Here is a 16122-nt window from a genome sequence, read left to right on the forward strand (position 1 = left end):
TTGTGCTGTTCCTAGTGCTAGATACTGGGGAGAGGGGGAGAGAGTCTCCCTTATAACATATGCTGCAATTGTGACATCACTTTATTAACGGCAAGATCCATTAGCACATGGAAATAACTTTCTAAGTGGAATCAAAATACTAGATTTCTTCCAGCCATCACTTGACAAACTCCTGTGGGAAAGTCCTGCTAGCCCTAAAGAGTTGGAGCGCCTGCCAAACATGGAGGTGGGGTGGGGAGCTGGACATTTGGATCCAAACACCAATAGTAGCAAGTGTGTGCATCCCTGTCCATGCGGGCAGGGCTACAGATATGGTTGACGGATCCCCTTAGAATCCAACAAGTTTTCTACTAAGGAAGCAAAGTGGTAAAAGTTACTAGGAAGACAGGCCAGACAGTGAGGTGAGAACAGCTCTTTTCTCATAGGATTCTCCATTGTTTTTCAGATTGGAACAAGACTAATTCCTGGGATTTCTCAGCCGTGGCTGTCTGCCCCTCGTGAAGCTGTCCCCTCCCAGCCCATGTGGCTCTCCCCATGCCCCGAGCGTGCAACTGGTGCCAAACGCAATGTGTGTTTGTCAAACCATGGAAGTGGGCAAGTATGGCAAAAATGCCAGTCGAGCCGGAGAGCGAGGGGTCCTGTTGGAGCCTTTCATTCACCAGGTGGGCGGCCACAGCAGCATGATGCGCTACGATGACCACACTGTTTGCAAGCCCCTCATTTCCCGAGAACAGCGCTTCTACGAGTCCCTGCCCCCGGAAATGAAGGAGTTCACGCCTGAGTACAAAGGTGAGCCCCAGTGCTGCTGCACAATGTAGCTTCCCACTCTATGGGGCTCCTGCAGCTGGGGGCAGGTTCTGTTTGTCATTTCCTTCGCTACTGCTGCTCTCCAGTGATTTGATGTGAACTGTGTGGTGAGTAGAGGTGTTCTCGGAGTGTGTGTACAGGGCTGAGCATGTGGCTGATGATCAAGGAATGATTTCAGTGCCATGCTTCAGTCTGAGAAGAGTTCTGAATTAGTTCCTAACTGAGCCATGTTCAGCGTATGTGGATCGGCCGGCAAAGTCCTGTTTTGAACCCTGCCCAGGTTGTCTCAGAAGGCTTGTCCTCCCACTCTTCACATTAAACAAGAAAGTTGTTAAACGGAGGCAATGGGTGTCTCTTTATGCAGCTGCATGCCGAGTGTGCTGGGTTCTGGCTTTCGTTGGGGAGAAATTAATATGGAGCTATCACCAGGGTGAAGACCCTGCTTCTGGATGGCTGACAAAAGCAGAACTGAAAGTGCTGCTTCCTCTGAGCTTCCCCTAAGCTCCCCACAGTGCTCAACATTGCTCCCTACGGCACTCAGCATTGCTCCCCACGGCACGCAGCATTGAGTACAAATAGAACAGTGAAGTGGTTACCTTTGCTTTGTGGGCTTGACTATATCAGCTCTTTTCAGTACTCTGGTTCTTATGGGGTGCATCTATGGGAACAGACTTTGTGTGGAAAATGATACGAGCAAACTGCCAAGGCAAATGTTCTGAAACTAGTGCTAAAAATGTGCATTCCTGGTTTTCCTGACCCACTTGCTGCTTGTGAATATTCAGGGGAATGGGGGCATTCGGTGGCAGCAAAGCATGCTGAGCTGTCACCCCTTCAGGTGTGCGCCTGACCTTCCTTGCAGGTACCCTGCCTTCCTGTAGACATGAAGAGACTCTGTCTTGGGTGGGCTGAGCTGTGACTATGCCAGAGTAAGGCAGTTAGATCACTCCCTTGAGGAAGGACCGTTTCCTCTTGGCCTTTCTCAGCTCCTCAGCATTACTACTCTAACATGCAGTCTGGATGGGGGGGACTAGGTCTGATTTACAGATTCACCATGCACTCCAGGTCAGAGTATGCTGCTGTGTGATTCGTGATAGTACATTAAAGCTTGATGGATGTCTAGCTGGTCATCCCAAAGAGCTGGTGAAATCTTTACCCCTCCTGTATGTGCCACATTTGTCGCTGAAAAACTATTCACAGATGTGTCAGTGCGTGAAAACGTTCACTTGGAACTGAGTTTTCTACCCCTCCAAATGCAAACAGTCTCTAGGAGTCACTGGACTGACCAAGAGCACCAATAATCTTTCAAAGTGACCAAAAACTAAAACTAGCTCTGGTTTAAAGTCTTCCATCTCCTGCAGGACATGAGGAATTGCCCTTCCCTGTGGCCAGGCTTGGCAGAGTTAGATTTTCATATATGTAATTTCAGTGGAGGAGGATGTTTATTTTTAAGCATTTTTAAAATTTATCAGTTTAAATTTTCCCATTTGTGGGAAATTATGGGGGAGTCAGACATTTATTTAGTGACAGTAGATGTTGAGGTTCAAAAGGTTAAAGCTTTATAACCATTCAAACACACACTGTCAACATCGGATGTCATACCATCCAAAGGAAATAGCCTTACATCAAATCCAAAGCTCTCAAGAGGCTGTTTCTTACGTTGTTGAGCTGTACATGCCTATGACTGTGGATGGAAATATATTTTCATTGGTTTGTGTGGTAAAAACCAGCTCCTTCCAAGCCTGGAGGTAGGTTACTATAGGTCACCTCTTCCAGCCTCAGGTGGAAGCTTGAGTCGAGACCTGTGGAGAAGGGAGGTTTACAGCAGGGAAAGCATCCCCATCGGCACATGTCAGTACAGCTCACTCAAAGCTACTCCCTCAAGCCAAGGGGCAGAACTCCTGCCAGCTAAAACTCCTAGTTTCCCTCACTGCCCCCTTCTCCTCCTTCCATTCCCATTCTGGTTCTCTGCCTGGCCCAGGCTCTTTGGGAGACACGTGCTCTGCATGGCATGTGCAGACTTTGGCTTCTCTTTGTCCCCTTCCTGCCTGCGCACTAGGTTATCCACTTATTACCGTAACTCCATCGATTGACTGCTGCACAACAGGCTGCCTGCTCCTCATGCCCTTCAAGAGTGGGAGTCCAGAACCCCAGGATGGCATGCTTAAAAGTTGGGAGTTGCTGCCTTAGTCTGCCCAGGTACCCCCAGAGAGTGTTAGTGTGCTAAGGGGAAGCAGGCAGACTTACAAACGTGGGGCATACCTAGCTCAGGTGCTGCTTCTCACAGTCGTGCCTCCGTGAGGTAAACTTCACCTAACATGCTGGACACTGGGCTGGCTTCTCTGTGGTTGTGCACCTGGTAACGAGTCAGAGTTGACAAATGCAAACAGCTCCCAAAAACGTGTCCCTTTCCCCTCCTTTTTATCAAGTTTTGGAAAATTTCACCCTGCTCTGGAAACAAGGAGAGATGGCTCAAGGTGTGAGTGCAAACTCTCCCAGCCAGCAGCAATTACTGCCCTGTCAGGGCTTCTACACAGGCCCCAGCCAGGGTTCCTCTTAGCAATCTGAAGAGGAGCCCTGAGTTGGAGCTATACGGTGACATTCCCACTTCCTGTTGCCATCCCTGCAGGGTGGAGTTACCCAGTTAAGAACTGCCCCTCTCCCAACAGTATTTCCAGAGTCTGTAAGTTTAATGGTTTTCTCCGTGTTGCACTAATACACTCTCTGGGACATGTGGGGAGACTAGGGGCATTTCCATACAAGCAATACTGTGCAGTAAGCTGGGTTGTAACTCTGCCACGCACCAGCCTGCCGTGGTGCCGAGTGGCTGCATGGACCCAGCCGCCAAGCGCTAACAGCTACCTCATGCACTTTGCTGTAGAGCCGGCTGAAGCAGCATTACATTAGAGTGCCCTTGGGAACTTTTAATGCACAGCAGCAGGTTCACCCAGCCAGTTAATGTGCAGCACGCTGGAGCGCTCTAGATTTACACCCCAGCTTGCCACACAGTCACTACCCAGGTAGACGTGCCGAAGTGAGCAGCTCCTGACTTTCTAATGCCTGAGTATGGGGGCTTGGAGTCCAATGCCCTAGTGGGCACCGGGAGCTTGACTGCTCAAGCCACAGCCCCACCAGGGAGAACTTACGTGCATAATGGCTCTTAAGGAGACACCCTTGCCAATTGCTGTGGACAGTTGTTGCATCAACCCCAGCTCTAGCTGCAGGCCTGCCCCATTATTAACACCCCCAAAGCACCACTGGAACTTGGTGGCAGGGAACTGTGGTGGCCTGTGCATGGAGGCTGCCTCAGGTGCAGGAGTGCCATGACCCACAGTAAGATCGCATCTCCAGGAATGCCGGCTCAGTAATCGGCTTGGTGTGCCCAGGTACGGTCCAGCAGCTTGGTGTGCCCAGGTACACTGTGCTTGGTGTGCCCAGGTACAGCCCAGTGGCTCCTCTCCCCGCAAACCTTAGAAAACTCCTCTGCCCTAATCCACCAAAACCGGCACAGGGCGCCAGAATAGGCTTGGGAGGCCCCATGGCCAGCAGCCAAACTAGCCGATTCGACTCCTGGGCAGCCCTTATGAGTCTCCAAAAAGCTGTGGGAACCCCAGTGAGCCCCATACTTGTGGGGGTGGCCCCAGCAGCTCACAAGGCAGGTAGTTCTTGTACCTATGCCCTCCCTCTCACTGTAGGATCTTAATGCCTCCCAGCCACTTCCGGCTGTACCCTGCCAACACCGGGGAGAGGTGGGGAGCTGTTACCCTCTATACAGAAGGCCTGAGGCCCAGAGAAACCAAGGCCACCTCCAAACATTTTGGTCTAAATGACTTTCGCAGCATCACGTCAAAAGTCTGTGTCAGGGCCCGCATTTGAACCCAGCTCACCTGGGTCCCAGGCCAATGCCTTAGAGGTTTTTAAGGCCTGGCTTAACAAAGTCCTGGCTGGGATGATTTAGTTGGGGTTGGTCCTGCTTTGAGCAGGGAGTTGGACTAGATGACCTCCTGAGGTCTCTCTTACAACCCTAATCTTCTATGAGTCTATGATCAGGATTCTGGAGCTGAATTCCTGACCAGTACAAGATGTGTGATCCAGTGGTTAGACAGGATAGACAAGCAATAGATTTAGCACATTCACTCCCAAAGGCAACGTGGATGAGATCTGGGTTCTTTCCCCAGCTTTACCAGAAGTGACCTGCAACCTCAGTTGTTGTATCTCTTAAAATGAGGCAGTGGGGTAGGATAGCTGCCTGCTCCTACAGTAGGGTATAAGGCCTCTATAAAAAGGGCTGTTTGTGTAGAGCTCAGAAATATTATCAGCAGCCAGTGGAATAGGAATCTTGAACTCATGGCTGCAGGGTCCCAGAGCTGTCATGGCTTGCAGAACAGTTCCCTGATTGCATCTGTGCAGTATTGCTACAAGCTGGGTCACTCCTAGTGGCTGAGTGTGTACAGCTGGACACAGTCTCATGGAGCACTGGGAAAAGTCATTTTTGGAGCTGAAGACTGGCTCTCACTGGGTACAGACCCAGGGATAGGAGTGTTGTGTGAATCTTTCCTCCTGTTCTCTCTCTCTCTCTCTCGGGACAAAAGCTCTTATGTTTGATGGGGCCGTATCACAGCAACCTCTTGACCAAATGCCCCCACATTTGCATCATGAACTCTCCCTGGAGTCCTGAACTGCCATGTCCATTTTCAGTCAATCTGATTTAAATGGGGTTGAGAACTGGGCTTTAAACAGAAACCCTGTTGTCACCCTCACTATGGAGTTGCTAGTGTAACTAGGAGAACTCCCAAGAAGGGGTGTCTGGCATGTGCTGCCTCTGCTCGCTTCCTCATGCTGTTGAAGGGTAAAATGTCCGTTGTAACAATGCATCCCAATTTTGGACTACAAAAGTCAAGCCAGGAGACCAGAGATCTCACGTGGAAATGCTTAATTCACTACCATGGACCCTTCTCTTGGTTCTCCAGTGATGGGCACATGACTGTTATCACTTGCTGTCACAGGTAGGCATTCATTTAATTTAGACATACAAAAAAGTGCATTAATGTTCTTTACTGAGTGAACTAGAAATCTGAATTGCTGATGACTTCTTCGAGCAAGAGCTCTGAGGGGTACTGTTCAGAATGCCTACATGAATTTCCTATCTGTCCTCCTAGAAGGGGACTGGAAAAGCACCTTGCTGAATTGAAGGCATCACATAGACGCATCCATAACTATTTGGAGTGACCATCTGAGGGATGTTGCGCCAACCCTCCCTTGGGCCCCTCCCATGGCATTGTCAGTTTGGGAGTCGCTAGCGTTCGGTTTAGACCACACTTTGAGCAGTGGCTTTGGAAGGTACAGAGAGGCAACACTGCCTCAGCAAACAGACTGCTGTGCGCCTGGGTGCAGGGTGAACCTTGCTGCATTAGCTGAAGGGCAAGCTGCTGACGTGGCAGGAGGATAAGAGATGAAACTTCCAGGCTTTCTGCAAATTGGGGGAGATGTGTTGCTGGGTTCCCTATGCGGGGAGGGATAGCTCAGTGGTTTGAGTATTGGCCTGCTAAACCCAGGGCTGAGAGTTCCATCTTTGAGGGGGCCATTTAGGGATCTGGGGCAAAAATCTGTTTGGGGATTGGTCCTGCTTTGAGCAGGGGGTTGGACCAGATGACCTCCTGAGATCCCTTCCAACCCTGATATTCTATGATGTGATGACTGCGGAGGCTGCCCTGCCTGCAGGCGTTCAGCCGCAGTTTCTGTGCCCTTCTCTGCGGGGCTAGTGGCTAGGTGGGGTAGTTTGAGGAATTTTCCCTTTGCAAGATTCTCATGCAGGTTGCAGCATCTCAGATCGCTTCCTGCAGAACAGTTCCACGGTTCTAGATTTGTACTGGTGTTGTCTGCTTTCTCTGCTGACAGCTCTTGCACTGCCAGTCGCAGACATGCGCGGCTACTCCTTGAGGGACTGCTTGGATTGAGATAAGCTGCCTCTCTTTGGCAGGTGTGGTGTCCGTCTGCTTTGAGGGAGACAGTGATGGCTACATTAACCTGGTAGCATATCCCTATGTGGAGAGCGAGGCCTTGGAGCAGGATGACGTGCCAGAGAGGGACCAGCCTCGGCGCAAGCACTCACGCAGGAGCCTTCACAGATCCAGCAGTGTCGGTGAGCACAAGGAGGAGAGACTCGGCCTGGCCGGTGACAACCCTGAGAGGTAAAAGGACTGGGGCTGGGAACAGTGCAGTCTGCAAGCACACCACTTCCTCATCCCTCGGTCAGCTCTGGGGCTTCCTGGCAGAATAGCTCTCCCTTGCACTCCCCATGTCGTACACTGACTGGCCCCAGGCAGTGATGTAGTGCAGAGCTTGCTGGAGTGTGGTCCCTAGCTCACTCTCAGTGCACACACCTAGCTGTCACACACTGCCCACTTCTAGGCAGCATCTCGTCCCAGAGACTGGCCTGGTCCCTCCCTCTCTGAAGTATGCTCAGGCTGGAGCTATGAGGCCCCTGGAGACTAGCTTGCCTCTGTGGTACATTCTTGAAGGTCCCTGGGGCAAGCTCTCTGCCTTTGCATGCTGGGGTGGTCTAGGGGAAGGTTCCCTGTTCAGAAGGCTGTGCCCACTACCGATCCTGCTCCTGCTCTGTGCAGATAGGCCCCTCCAGCATGGAGACTCTGCTGCAGGCTCGCCCAGGAAGAATTGCTGGCATTCACTGAGACCAGAGACTGGCATTGCTGGGTTGGAGGTCAGGGTATGTAACAGGAGAGGGGATGTGGGAGATAAACCTTTGCCAGGAGAAGTTATTGGGTTCCAGTGCTGTAGTCTAACTCCTGTCTGTGACAGGTTAGTTGTCTAGTCAAGGACTCCCTAGCATGCATGTGTTCTTTTCTTTGTGCCAGCAGCATCCAAGAGACAAAGAGCCCCAAGGTGGAGCTGCACATCCATTCCGATGTTCCGTTTCAGATGCTGGATGGGAACAGCGGCCTGAGCTCGGAAAAGATCAGCTATAACCCATGGAGTCTGCGCTGCCATAAGCAGCAGCTGAGCCGCATGCGATCGGAGTCCAAGGACCGAAAGCTCTACAGTATCCTCCAGAAAGCAGAGCCAGGGCAGCTGGCTGCGTCTTCCAGAACGGTGCCAGCAAAGGCTTCCCACCTCTCCAAGGAGTGGCTGGCACCTCGCCCTTGGCTCATGCTCAGTGCACGCGCTCCTTTTGCCATCAACACAAGCAGAACCAGCTGGGCCAAAGGCTGGGGCCCCTTTTCCATTATTCCTTCCATCTGTCCTTGCAGCAGTGTCTGTCCAGGCACCTGGGAGGAGAGTCAGGTTTCTGCCAAGGACACTGGCAGTGCCCGCTGGCTAGGTGCCATCTGTGTCACCAGGTCACATCTCCCCTTCTGGTCCCTCTGACAGAGACTGGGCTCATATTTTCCTGCCCAGTACTACTGTCTTGTGGGCTCTTTTCTTGTCTTCCCTACTGGGCTCGTCATATTCCTCTCTTCTTGGCTGCTTTGTCACTGACTCCCTTTTGTCCCCTCATGCCCACTCCCCGGCATGTGTTACAGATCCAGGAGTTCCCAGAGAACTTGCTTGGTTCCTGGTGGTTGGCAGCTCTGAGAGATGAAATCTCCTTGACATGTTTCTTAGAGTTCCTTTTGCTGGAGAATGTGGTGCACCATTTCCGGTTTCCCTGTGTGCTTGACCTGAAGATGGGGACCAGGCAGCATGGAGATGATGCTTCTGAAGAGAAGGCTGCTCGGCAGATGAAGAAGTGTGAACAGAGTACCTCAGCCACGCTGGGTGTGAGAGTTTGTGGAATGCAGGTACAGTATCCCAGGGATTGTCTGGGGCAGCCTGTGGCAGAAAGACATCTTCCACACCCCTCCTCGAACATCCCCAGCCACCTAGGGAAAGCACAGCAGGATAGTGCTCTCCGCTGGGCAGTGTTCCTGTGACGTTTCTTCCTTCCCAACCCCTTGACAGCCTGCTACCAGTCATGTGTTCCAAAGAGCACATGCTGTTACACATCACTTCCCTCTCCGTTCCACTGGAATGAAGGAGTCTGTAACTTCTCATGGGGTGGAATGGGCCATGGCCTGCTTTGCACAGTAACCAAATGTACTGAGTGTTGTAGAGAAGTGCTAAAATCCAGCAAGCCTAATTAACAAGCTCAGTAACAATGTGGACACAAGAACAAATGGAGATAAACTGGCCATCGGGAAGTTTAGACTTGAAATTAGACAAAGGTTTCTAACCATCAGAGGAGTGAAGTTCTGGAACAGCCTTCCAAGGGGAGCAGTTGGGGCAAAAGACATATCTGGCTTCAAGACTAAGCTTAATAAGTTTATGGAGGGGATGATATGATGGGATAGCCAATTAATTGCCAAAATTAGATCTTTGACTATTAGCGGTAAATATGCCCAATGGCCTGTGATGGGATGTTAGATGGGATGGGATCTGAGTTTCTACAGAGAATTCTTTCCTGGATGTCTGGCTGGTGAGTCTTGCCCACATGCTCAGGGTTTAGCTGATCGCCATATTTGGGGTCGGGAAGGAATTCTCCTCCAGGGCAGATTGGCAGAGGCCCTGGGTTTTTTTCACCTTCCTCTGCAGCGTGGGGCACGGGTCACCTGCTGGAGGATTCTCTGCATCTTGAAGTCTTTAAACCATGATTTGAGGACTTCAATAGCTCAGACATAGGTTAGGGGTTTATTACAGGAGTGGGTGGGTGAGATTCTGTGGCCTGCGTTGTGCAGGAGGTCAGACTAGATGATCATAATGGTCCTTTCTGACCTTAAAGTCTATGACTCTAGTGAAGATCCTAGCAATTGATGCCTATTCCAGCCAGGTCAGTGGTGCCTGGGGTCTTGTCTCAGTAGCATCTCTCATACAGTCACAGGCCACTTGTGGCTTCCTATACTTAGGGGAGAGGGGAGTTCCTTTCTTCCCTTCTGGGTATGCCCTGAAGCATAAGGATTGAGTGTCCTTGTACTCCTATTCTGGCTAGTGTGATGGGGAGATGCTGTTTACAGTGGAGGACCTGGTCCTTTTCTGGAATCTGATTCTACAGCAGTGAGTGCCACGGGTTAGTCGTGTGTCACGGGTTAGTCATATGCCATGTTGAGGGGCAGACCCCTCTTAGCAATCCCTCCATTCCATGTGGCTCAGCTGCTGACACACTCAGCGCTGATCCATCTGGTCATGTGTGAAGTTTCTCCCCACCCCCCTACTTTGGACACACTTTGCTGGGCTGACTGATGTGCTGCTCTCTACTCCTGGAAGGGGAAACCCGGCCTGGGCAGCCTTCAGTATCCCAGGCAGTGAGAGAAGGGAACGTCCCACCTTGCCTGTAAGGTTTCCAGGAGCACCAAAGGTTTTAGACAGACCTGCCTGCTGTTGAGTATCAGGAGGTCCCCTCAGTGTCACTGCACAGGACAGTCCAGTCTTTCACTGTAACTGTGTGTCACTCGTGCTTCCCAGCTAATGTGAGCTCTGGTGTTCTAGGTCTATCAGCTGGACACAGGACATTACTTATGCAGAAATAAGTACTACGGCCGTGGTCTCTCCATCGAGGGGTTCCGCAATGCCCTATACCAATACCTCCACAATGGCCTAGAGCTGCGCAAGGACCTCTTTGAGCCCATACTCGCCAAACTCCGGAGCCTGAAGGCTGTGCTGGAGAGGCAGGCATCCTACCGCTTCTACTCCAGCTCCCTCCTCATCATTTACGACGGGAAGGACAATAGGGCAGGCATGTTCATGGAGCGCAGGGCAGAGATGCGCCTAAAGCGGGTGGACACCTCTCTCCCAGAGAGCCTGCAGGATGACACCAGCACAGAGCCCAGCCCTTCTGCCCTTCCCAAGGTGGATGTGCGCATGATTGACTTTGCACACAGCACATTCAAAGGGTTTCGGGATGATCCCACTGTGCACGATGGACCCGACGTGGGTTATGTATTCGGGCTGGAAAGCCTCATCAACATAATGGAACAGATGCGGGAGGAGAACCAGTAGGCCTGGGCTGTGCCCGTTCATTCCTACCTGGTGGCGGGAGCAGGAAAAAGCAAACAACTTTGGTATTCAATGGTTCGCTCGCTCCCTTGTTTATAACTGTCCCCTGGGCTGGAAGAGCTGTGTGAGGAGTGTGAAGATCTCTGCCGTCCTGCCCGTGTGGTTTTGACTGCACTGGCCTGACCTTCTGGAGGAGGCTCCCAGGGCCCCACTGGGTGTGCTGCTGTTGTGCATCAATCTCTTCATTCTGTATGCATTCTGGAAGGAGGACCTGGCCACAGGGAAGGGAAGAGTAAGCCAGCCCTTCATGGTGGAGATGGGGGTTCTGACTGGAATTGCACTGCTTCTGCTCCCCAGAAGTGCCTTTGGTTTGAACCTCATCTGTCATTTGGAAAGGGTATTCATTCAAATGAGCCGGAAGTATCTATGGGGCTGATGGGCACAGCACACTCATGCTGTTTCCTATGGTACCAGCTGTTGGTACAGCTAGCCCTGCCCCAGGGGTGTGATTGATTGATTGATTGGGGAGTTAGTTTATGATACCGCATTTATCTTCTCCAGTTTGAGCATTGTGACAAATCATCCCAAATGGGCAGGAATAAATGACCAAACAAAATCCATTGCAGAGCTGCAGCAATGGGTAAATCGCCTTGCCCCACAGGCTGCTGTGGGGTCAGTCAGGGAGGCTTTGCTACCACCCCTTGCCACCACCTGCAGCTGGCAGAGAAACTTGTGCAGGGCTGTAAGGGCAGGCAGGCCTGAAGGAGTTTCTCTTCCACCAGGGATAAGCGTGATGTTCCTGTGAGATTGACCCTGCCTCGGTGCATTGATCCAATGAGAGTTCAGCTAACTGGCCGGCAGTAGTGTTAACAGCAAGTGAATTCACACCCCAGCTGTTCCACTAGGGTATATCAAGCTAGTTCCAGCCTCAGTGTTTGTATAGCATAGGCACAGCAGCTGGGATGGGAGTAACTTCCTAGTCACATCCAGACCAGGCACTGCAGTATGAGACTGTTGTCTTCTTTGACTCCTCCCGGGGCTGGGCTGACCCATTCCACACTCTGGAACAGTCCCTGGGGTGGGAAAAGGGAAGTGGCTGAGGGGATGGGGTTTCAGCCCTACCTTGGAAGGATCCTAGTGGAGTTAATGAGGAAGAAGAGTCTTAGCTGAACGGATAGTGGGCTTTAGGCTGTCCCCATCATGTTGTCTATTGAGCCCCATGCTGGAGTTGCTCATTCGCAGAAGTGCCCCTTCTGTGGGTGGAAACAGCTACCCGGCTGGCATGGTGACCCCCTACCCGGCCTACTCTCAGGGAACTGGTATCTACTGGCTTGTGTTAGGGTTGGATACAGCTGTCTGGCTGAACATGGCTTGGCTACGCTCTGGCCCTATTCTCCACTCCCACAAGTGGATTTCTGTGCTGGGGACTTGAGTGACAGCAGGGAAAAGAGGTTCTCTGACCTCTCAGAGCTAAGTGAAAGCATCAGGTCACTGCTTGAGCGAAACTGTCTAGTCTCCAAGCTGAGGATGGACACGGTGCCTGTGGCTCAGGGTGTTCTGTGTCAGAGGGATTCTCCACCTAGATGTGTCATTTCCATGGCCCTAAGACTAGCTCTTCTAACCCAAACTATCATATGCAGGCGAGTGCTTGGCCCTGCGCATTGCAGATGCACTAGGCCCTTTGACTCTACACTTTGCCTGGAGAGCGTATGTGCGGGGGCATTGCCATCTGCGGTTGCTGCAGAGAGTGCAGGATTTGGGGCCAGGGGGTCTCAATCCTGTTACTGCTAGTTGGGAGGGGGAGAGGGGAACAGTGCTCAAATTTGTGCTAAAGCTTAAGACTGCCCTGTCTCTTGACTACTCTGCTGAACTTGGTTAAAGCCCGTGCCCCCATCAAGCCTTGCAGATGAGGGCTGGGCTCTTGGCCATGGTATTGTTGCATTTGTTAGGTTACTCCTCCCTCCACAGCATCTGTGAGCTCTTCTTCCACAAGCAGCTGCTAATGGGATTTTCTCAGTGGCCAGGACACAGCAGCCAAAGGTGGGCTGCTGGAGGCAATGAAGTTGTTTCCGTGGTTGAAGCAAAGTCCAAGTTAGCTGGGCAGAAATGCATTGAGGTCCTTGTGCATTGTGACCAATCAAATCCTAGTCTAGTGGCCTGCCTTCCTCACTGGCCCTGCTATGGCAGGTAGTGCTAAGGAGGGGCATTTCACACCGGGAAGGGGTCTCCTCCACATGTGATCGCTTGGTCTTTCAGCATTCCCATTGTCCCCTATTCTGGGTATTGTTGAGGGAAGTGGAGATATGTGTCACAGTTCTCTCTTGTCTCTCCCATTGGATCCTTCACTGAAGTCCTAATGCTGAGTGTGGCAAGGCTTGTTATGTTGGCTTTGGTCCAGTACAGCCCTGTATTAGATCCTGGTTCCAGGGTCACACCGACGTAGCTGGACTGTACAGGAACTCCTGTCTCTACACCAGTCTCCTCAGTCATAGTGAGAGGTGTATACACAGATCACTAGCAACATGGTGCATTTCCTGTTTGGCTCCGTGTGATTCCCCTTGCCCCGTGTGATTCTACCTTTGGACCATCCCGACAAAATTTTCAGAACTTGTAAATAGCCTTGACAATGGAATTGTTCTGCTTTTTGGAGGGGTTTTTATTCTGTTTGTGCTTCATGAAGAACCAAAAGAAATGAAAGGTTTAGTTTTGCCAGTGCTGCAGTGTTACGTTTCTACACAGCATGATCACAATGCACAGCCTTGCTCAGTAGCAATAACCCTTCCCATCCAGCTTGGAGTGCAGGACATGGCATCGGATGAGCCTCAGGCTGGGCAGGAGATGAATGCAAGTGCCTTGGACTTCTGAAGGCTTGAGTTGCTTATCTGGCTTAGAGCACAAATGGAATGGCTGTTTTCCTGCTAATCCCTCCTAGACACCGTCAACACACTCCTTGTCATCCTCGCCACAGCCTCCTTAATACAAGCATAGCTGGAATTGACGTGCATAGGCATTGCCAGTTGTGGAACACTCCCCCAGAGCATACATGATGGAAGTGAGGCACTTTCATGTCTGGCTGTCAATCCAGGGCGAGTTAGTAACTCGAAGGTAGCCCAGTGAGCACGCTGCATGGGCAGCCCCTGCATCTTGGCACTTCCTTGAACCCAGAGCAACATGGGGCGGTGGAAGTGACAATAGAAAGGCTTCAAGTGGGAGGTGGCCAGGTCAGCAACACATGAAGAAAATTGTTTCCTCAACTGCTCTTTGTGGTAAGACTTCTAGACAATTGCTCTGGACGAACATGGAGCTGTTGCTGGATTTATCTCCCTCTTGCTCTCGGAGATACAGCATAGAGCTGGATGCTGGCTCTGCAAGCAGCTCTGCTTGATGTTTCCAAGGCAGTAAACATCCCCAAAAGTGAGACTTGCAGATCCATTGTCTCCTGGTAGCCTCGCAGCTTGCCCCGCCTTGCAGAGAAGGGAATGTACCCCTAGGGGTCCGCTTCTGCCCAGGGCTCGTACAGGATGGTCTCGTCTCTTTCTCTGTTATGTGGATGGGTTTTGTTGCTGGTTTGCAGAGATTGTTACTTTACTAGTTTGGGTGAAACAAAAAGTTACTCTTAGGAACTATAGCCCCAAGCATGGCCAAGGTCAGAGCATTTGCTGTTAACACTGTAGCAAGTGTCCTTCCCCTTCTGGGACCAGGAACCAGGATTCTCTAGATAGCCCCTTCTTGAGCAATGTGCCACCCCTGGCTACTCCCTCTGTCTAAGCAAATCCTCACATTAGGTAATTATGCAGTTAGCAGAATCCTCATAGAGCCGATCCTATTTAAAAATGGGTTCTGTATTTTTCATTGTGGAACTCCCCGGACATTCCCCAAAGCCAAATGGTTCAATATTTCATTGGTTTTACTTCAAAGAACAAAAGAAAAGGTACTTTTCTCCTCTACCCTGGGAAGCAGTGTTGTAACTGTTTAATGTACCACAAGGAAGTAGGAGTGAGTTGATATAACCTAACCTAAGAGTTTCCCAAGAGAGTGCACCCTTACATTTAAATGCAGAGGACTTGGCCATAAATGCAGCTGCTTGGTGTTGGAGTCCAAGGTTATGGGGGAGCTTTTTGGACAGCCCTTTCCTAAAAAATTATTTTGCATGCATTGTACACAGTCAAATCCACTTCAGGTGTGTTCACATAAATAGTCCTTCAGTCCTGTCAAGCAGCATAACCTGTTTGCCTCCTTTCAGAGCTTGCGAACATTTCACGCCCAGCAGCGTGAACTTCTGTAGCAGAATATACACACACTCTGTAGTTGCCTTCATGTAGAAAGATGGACCTGCTTTCAGCCTTTTGGAATACATAGCCAGTCAATCTCTAGCAATAGTATGATCTGCTACCATCGAGAGCATGTGTAGGTCTATTATCAATGCAAGGGTTTCTCTGTATCTAGGTCCCTGGTCTTACAAACATGGACAAAAGAGAACAAGACTGTTCTTCGGATAAACACTCTGTGGTTGGGAGGGCAGCAGGGGCTTGTTTTATTGCCTAAAGCCATGGGCATTTGGATGGGGTGCTGCTGTTTTGGGGAAGATGTTGGGCAGTCGTCCTCCTTTCCTGGCCTGGTGGTTATTCCTGCCCTGTAACTTGTCACTGGTGGCTCTTCTTGCTGTGTCAGTGAGAGTGGAAGCCACTTTCCCTAGCTAACAGCTTTGATATTTGAGTTGGGCTGGTAAGTGTAATCTCTGTATAAGAACTAGCAGATCTAAGGCTTTGAAGCCTTCCTGTGGAGATGTTGAAATCTGCATAAAGCACATCTGGCTCCAAAGTGGGTAGCACATTCTGTGCAGTTTCTGTGAATTTGGCCCCTTACGTGTAGTGGCTTCTCTCAACTCTTGTGCTAGAGCAAAAGCTGCAGGGAGCCAGTTTCCCCAAGAGCTGGAGAAGGGCGGGAAGGACTCATCCACTGGAACTTGCTGATTCCTGCACCCTAGCCTGTGTGACCTCAGGCTTGTGCCAAACAGCCCTGTCCCTACAGAGGACCAAACCCTGATTCAGGGCCCGCCTGCATGCCTGCTGCTCCTGGGTGTGTTGTGTTATGGGGCCAATGGAGGAGCAGTAGCTGCTTGAGGATGTTTGCCCAACCCAGAGCTATGTCACCTAACTCATCACATAAAGCTGACGTTCAAGATAACGTGGAGGGTGCAGTCTGTGGATGTGGCAGCTCCCCAGCATGCACTGCTCCGTTGTGATGCAATCAGCCTGGTTGTACTGCTTGCTCTATAGGCCAAACCTCCATGTTAAAACGGAGAGCAGTGGCATTCTGACCTCCTGGAGG

At 51.0% G+C, this 16122-nt stretch overlaps 1 protein-coding gene across 4 annotated transcripts in view; it reads left to right on the top strand.

The window, feature by feature from the left end:
- Nucleotides 1–11149, top strand: part of IP6K1 (inositol hexakisphosphate kinase 1) — a 104230-nt gene extending 93081 nt beyond the window's left edge. For 2 of the 4 annotated variants that reach the window (XM_054033694.1, XM_054033695.1), the window contains 5 exons: nt 446–789; nt 6785–6995; nt 7680–7864; nt 8428–8603; nt 10285–11149. In XM_054033694.1, coding sequence (XP_053889669.1) covers nt 567–789; nt 6785–6995; nt 7680–7864; nt 8428–8603; nt 10285–10794 — 1305 coding nt within the window. In that variant the 5' untranslated portion in view covers nt 446–566 and the 3' untranslated portion in view covers nt 10795–11149. The remainder of the gene's footprint in view (nt 1–445; nt 790–6784; nt 6996–7679; nt 7865–8427; nt 8604–10284) is intronic. The other 2 variants (XM_054033696.1, XM_054033697.1) reach the window with 2 other exon arrangements.
- The last annotated feature ends 4973 nt before the right edge of the window (nt 11150–16122 follow it).

Source organism: Malaclemys terrapin, chromosome 7 (assembly GCF_027887155.1).
Source record: "Malaclemys terrapin pileata isolate rMalTer1 chromosome 7, rMalTer1.hap1, whole genome shotgun sequence".
Classification (NCBI taxonomy): Eukaryota; Metazoa; Chordata; order Testudines; family Emydidae; genus Malaclemys; species Malaclemys terrapin.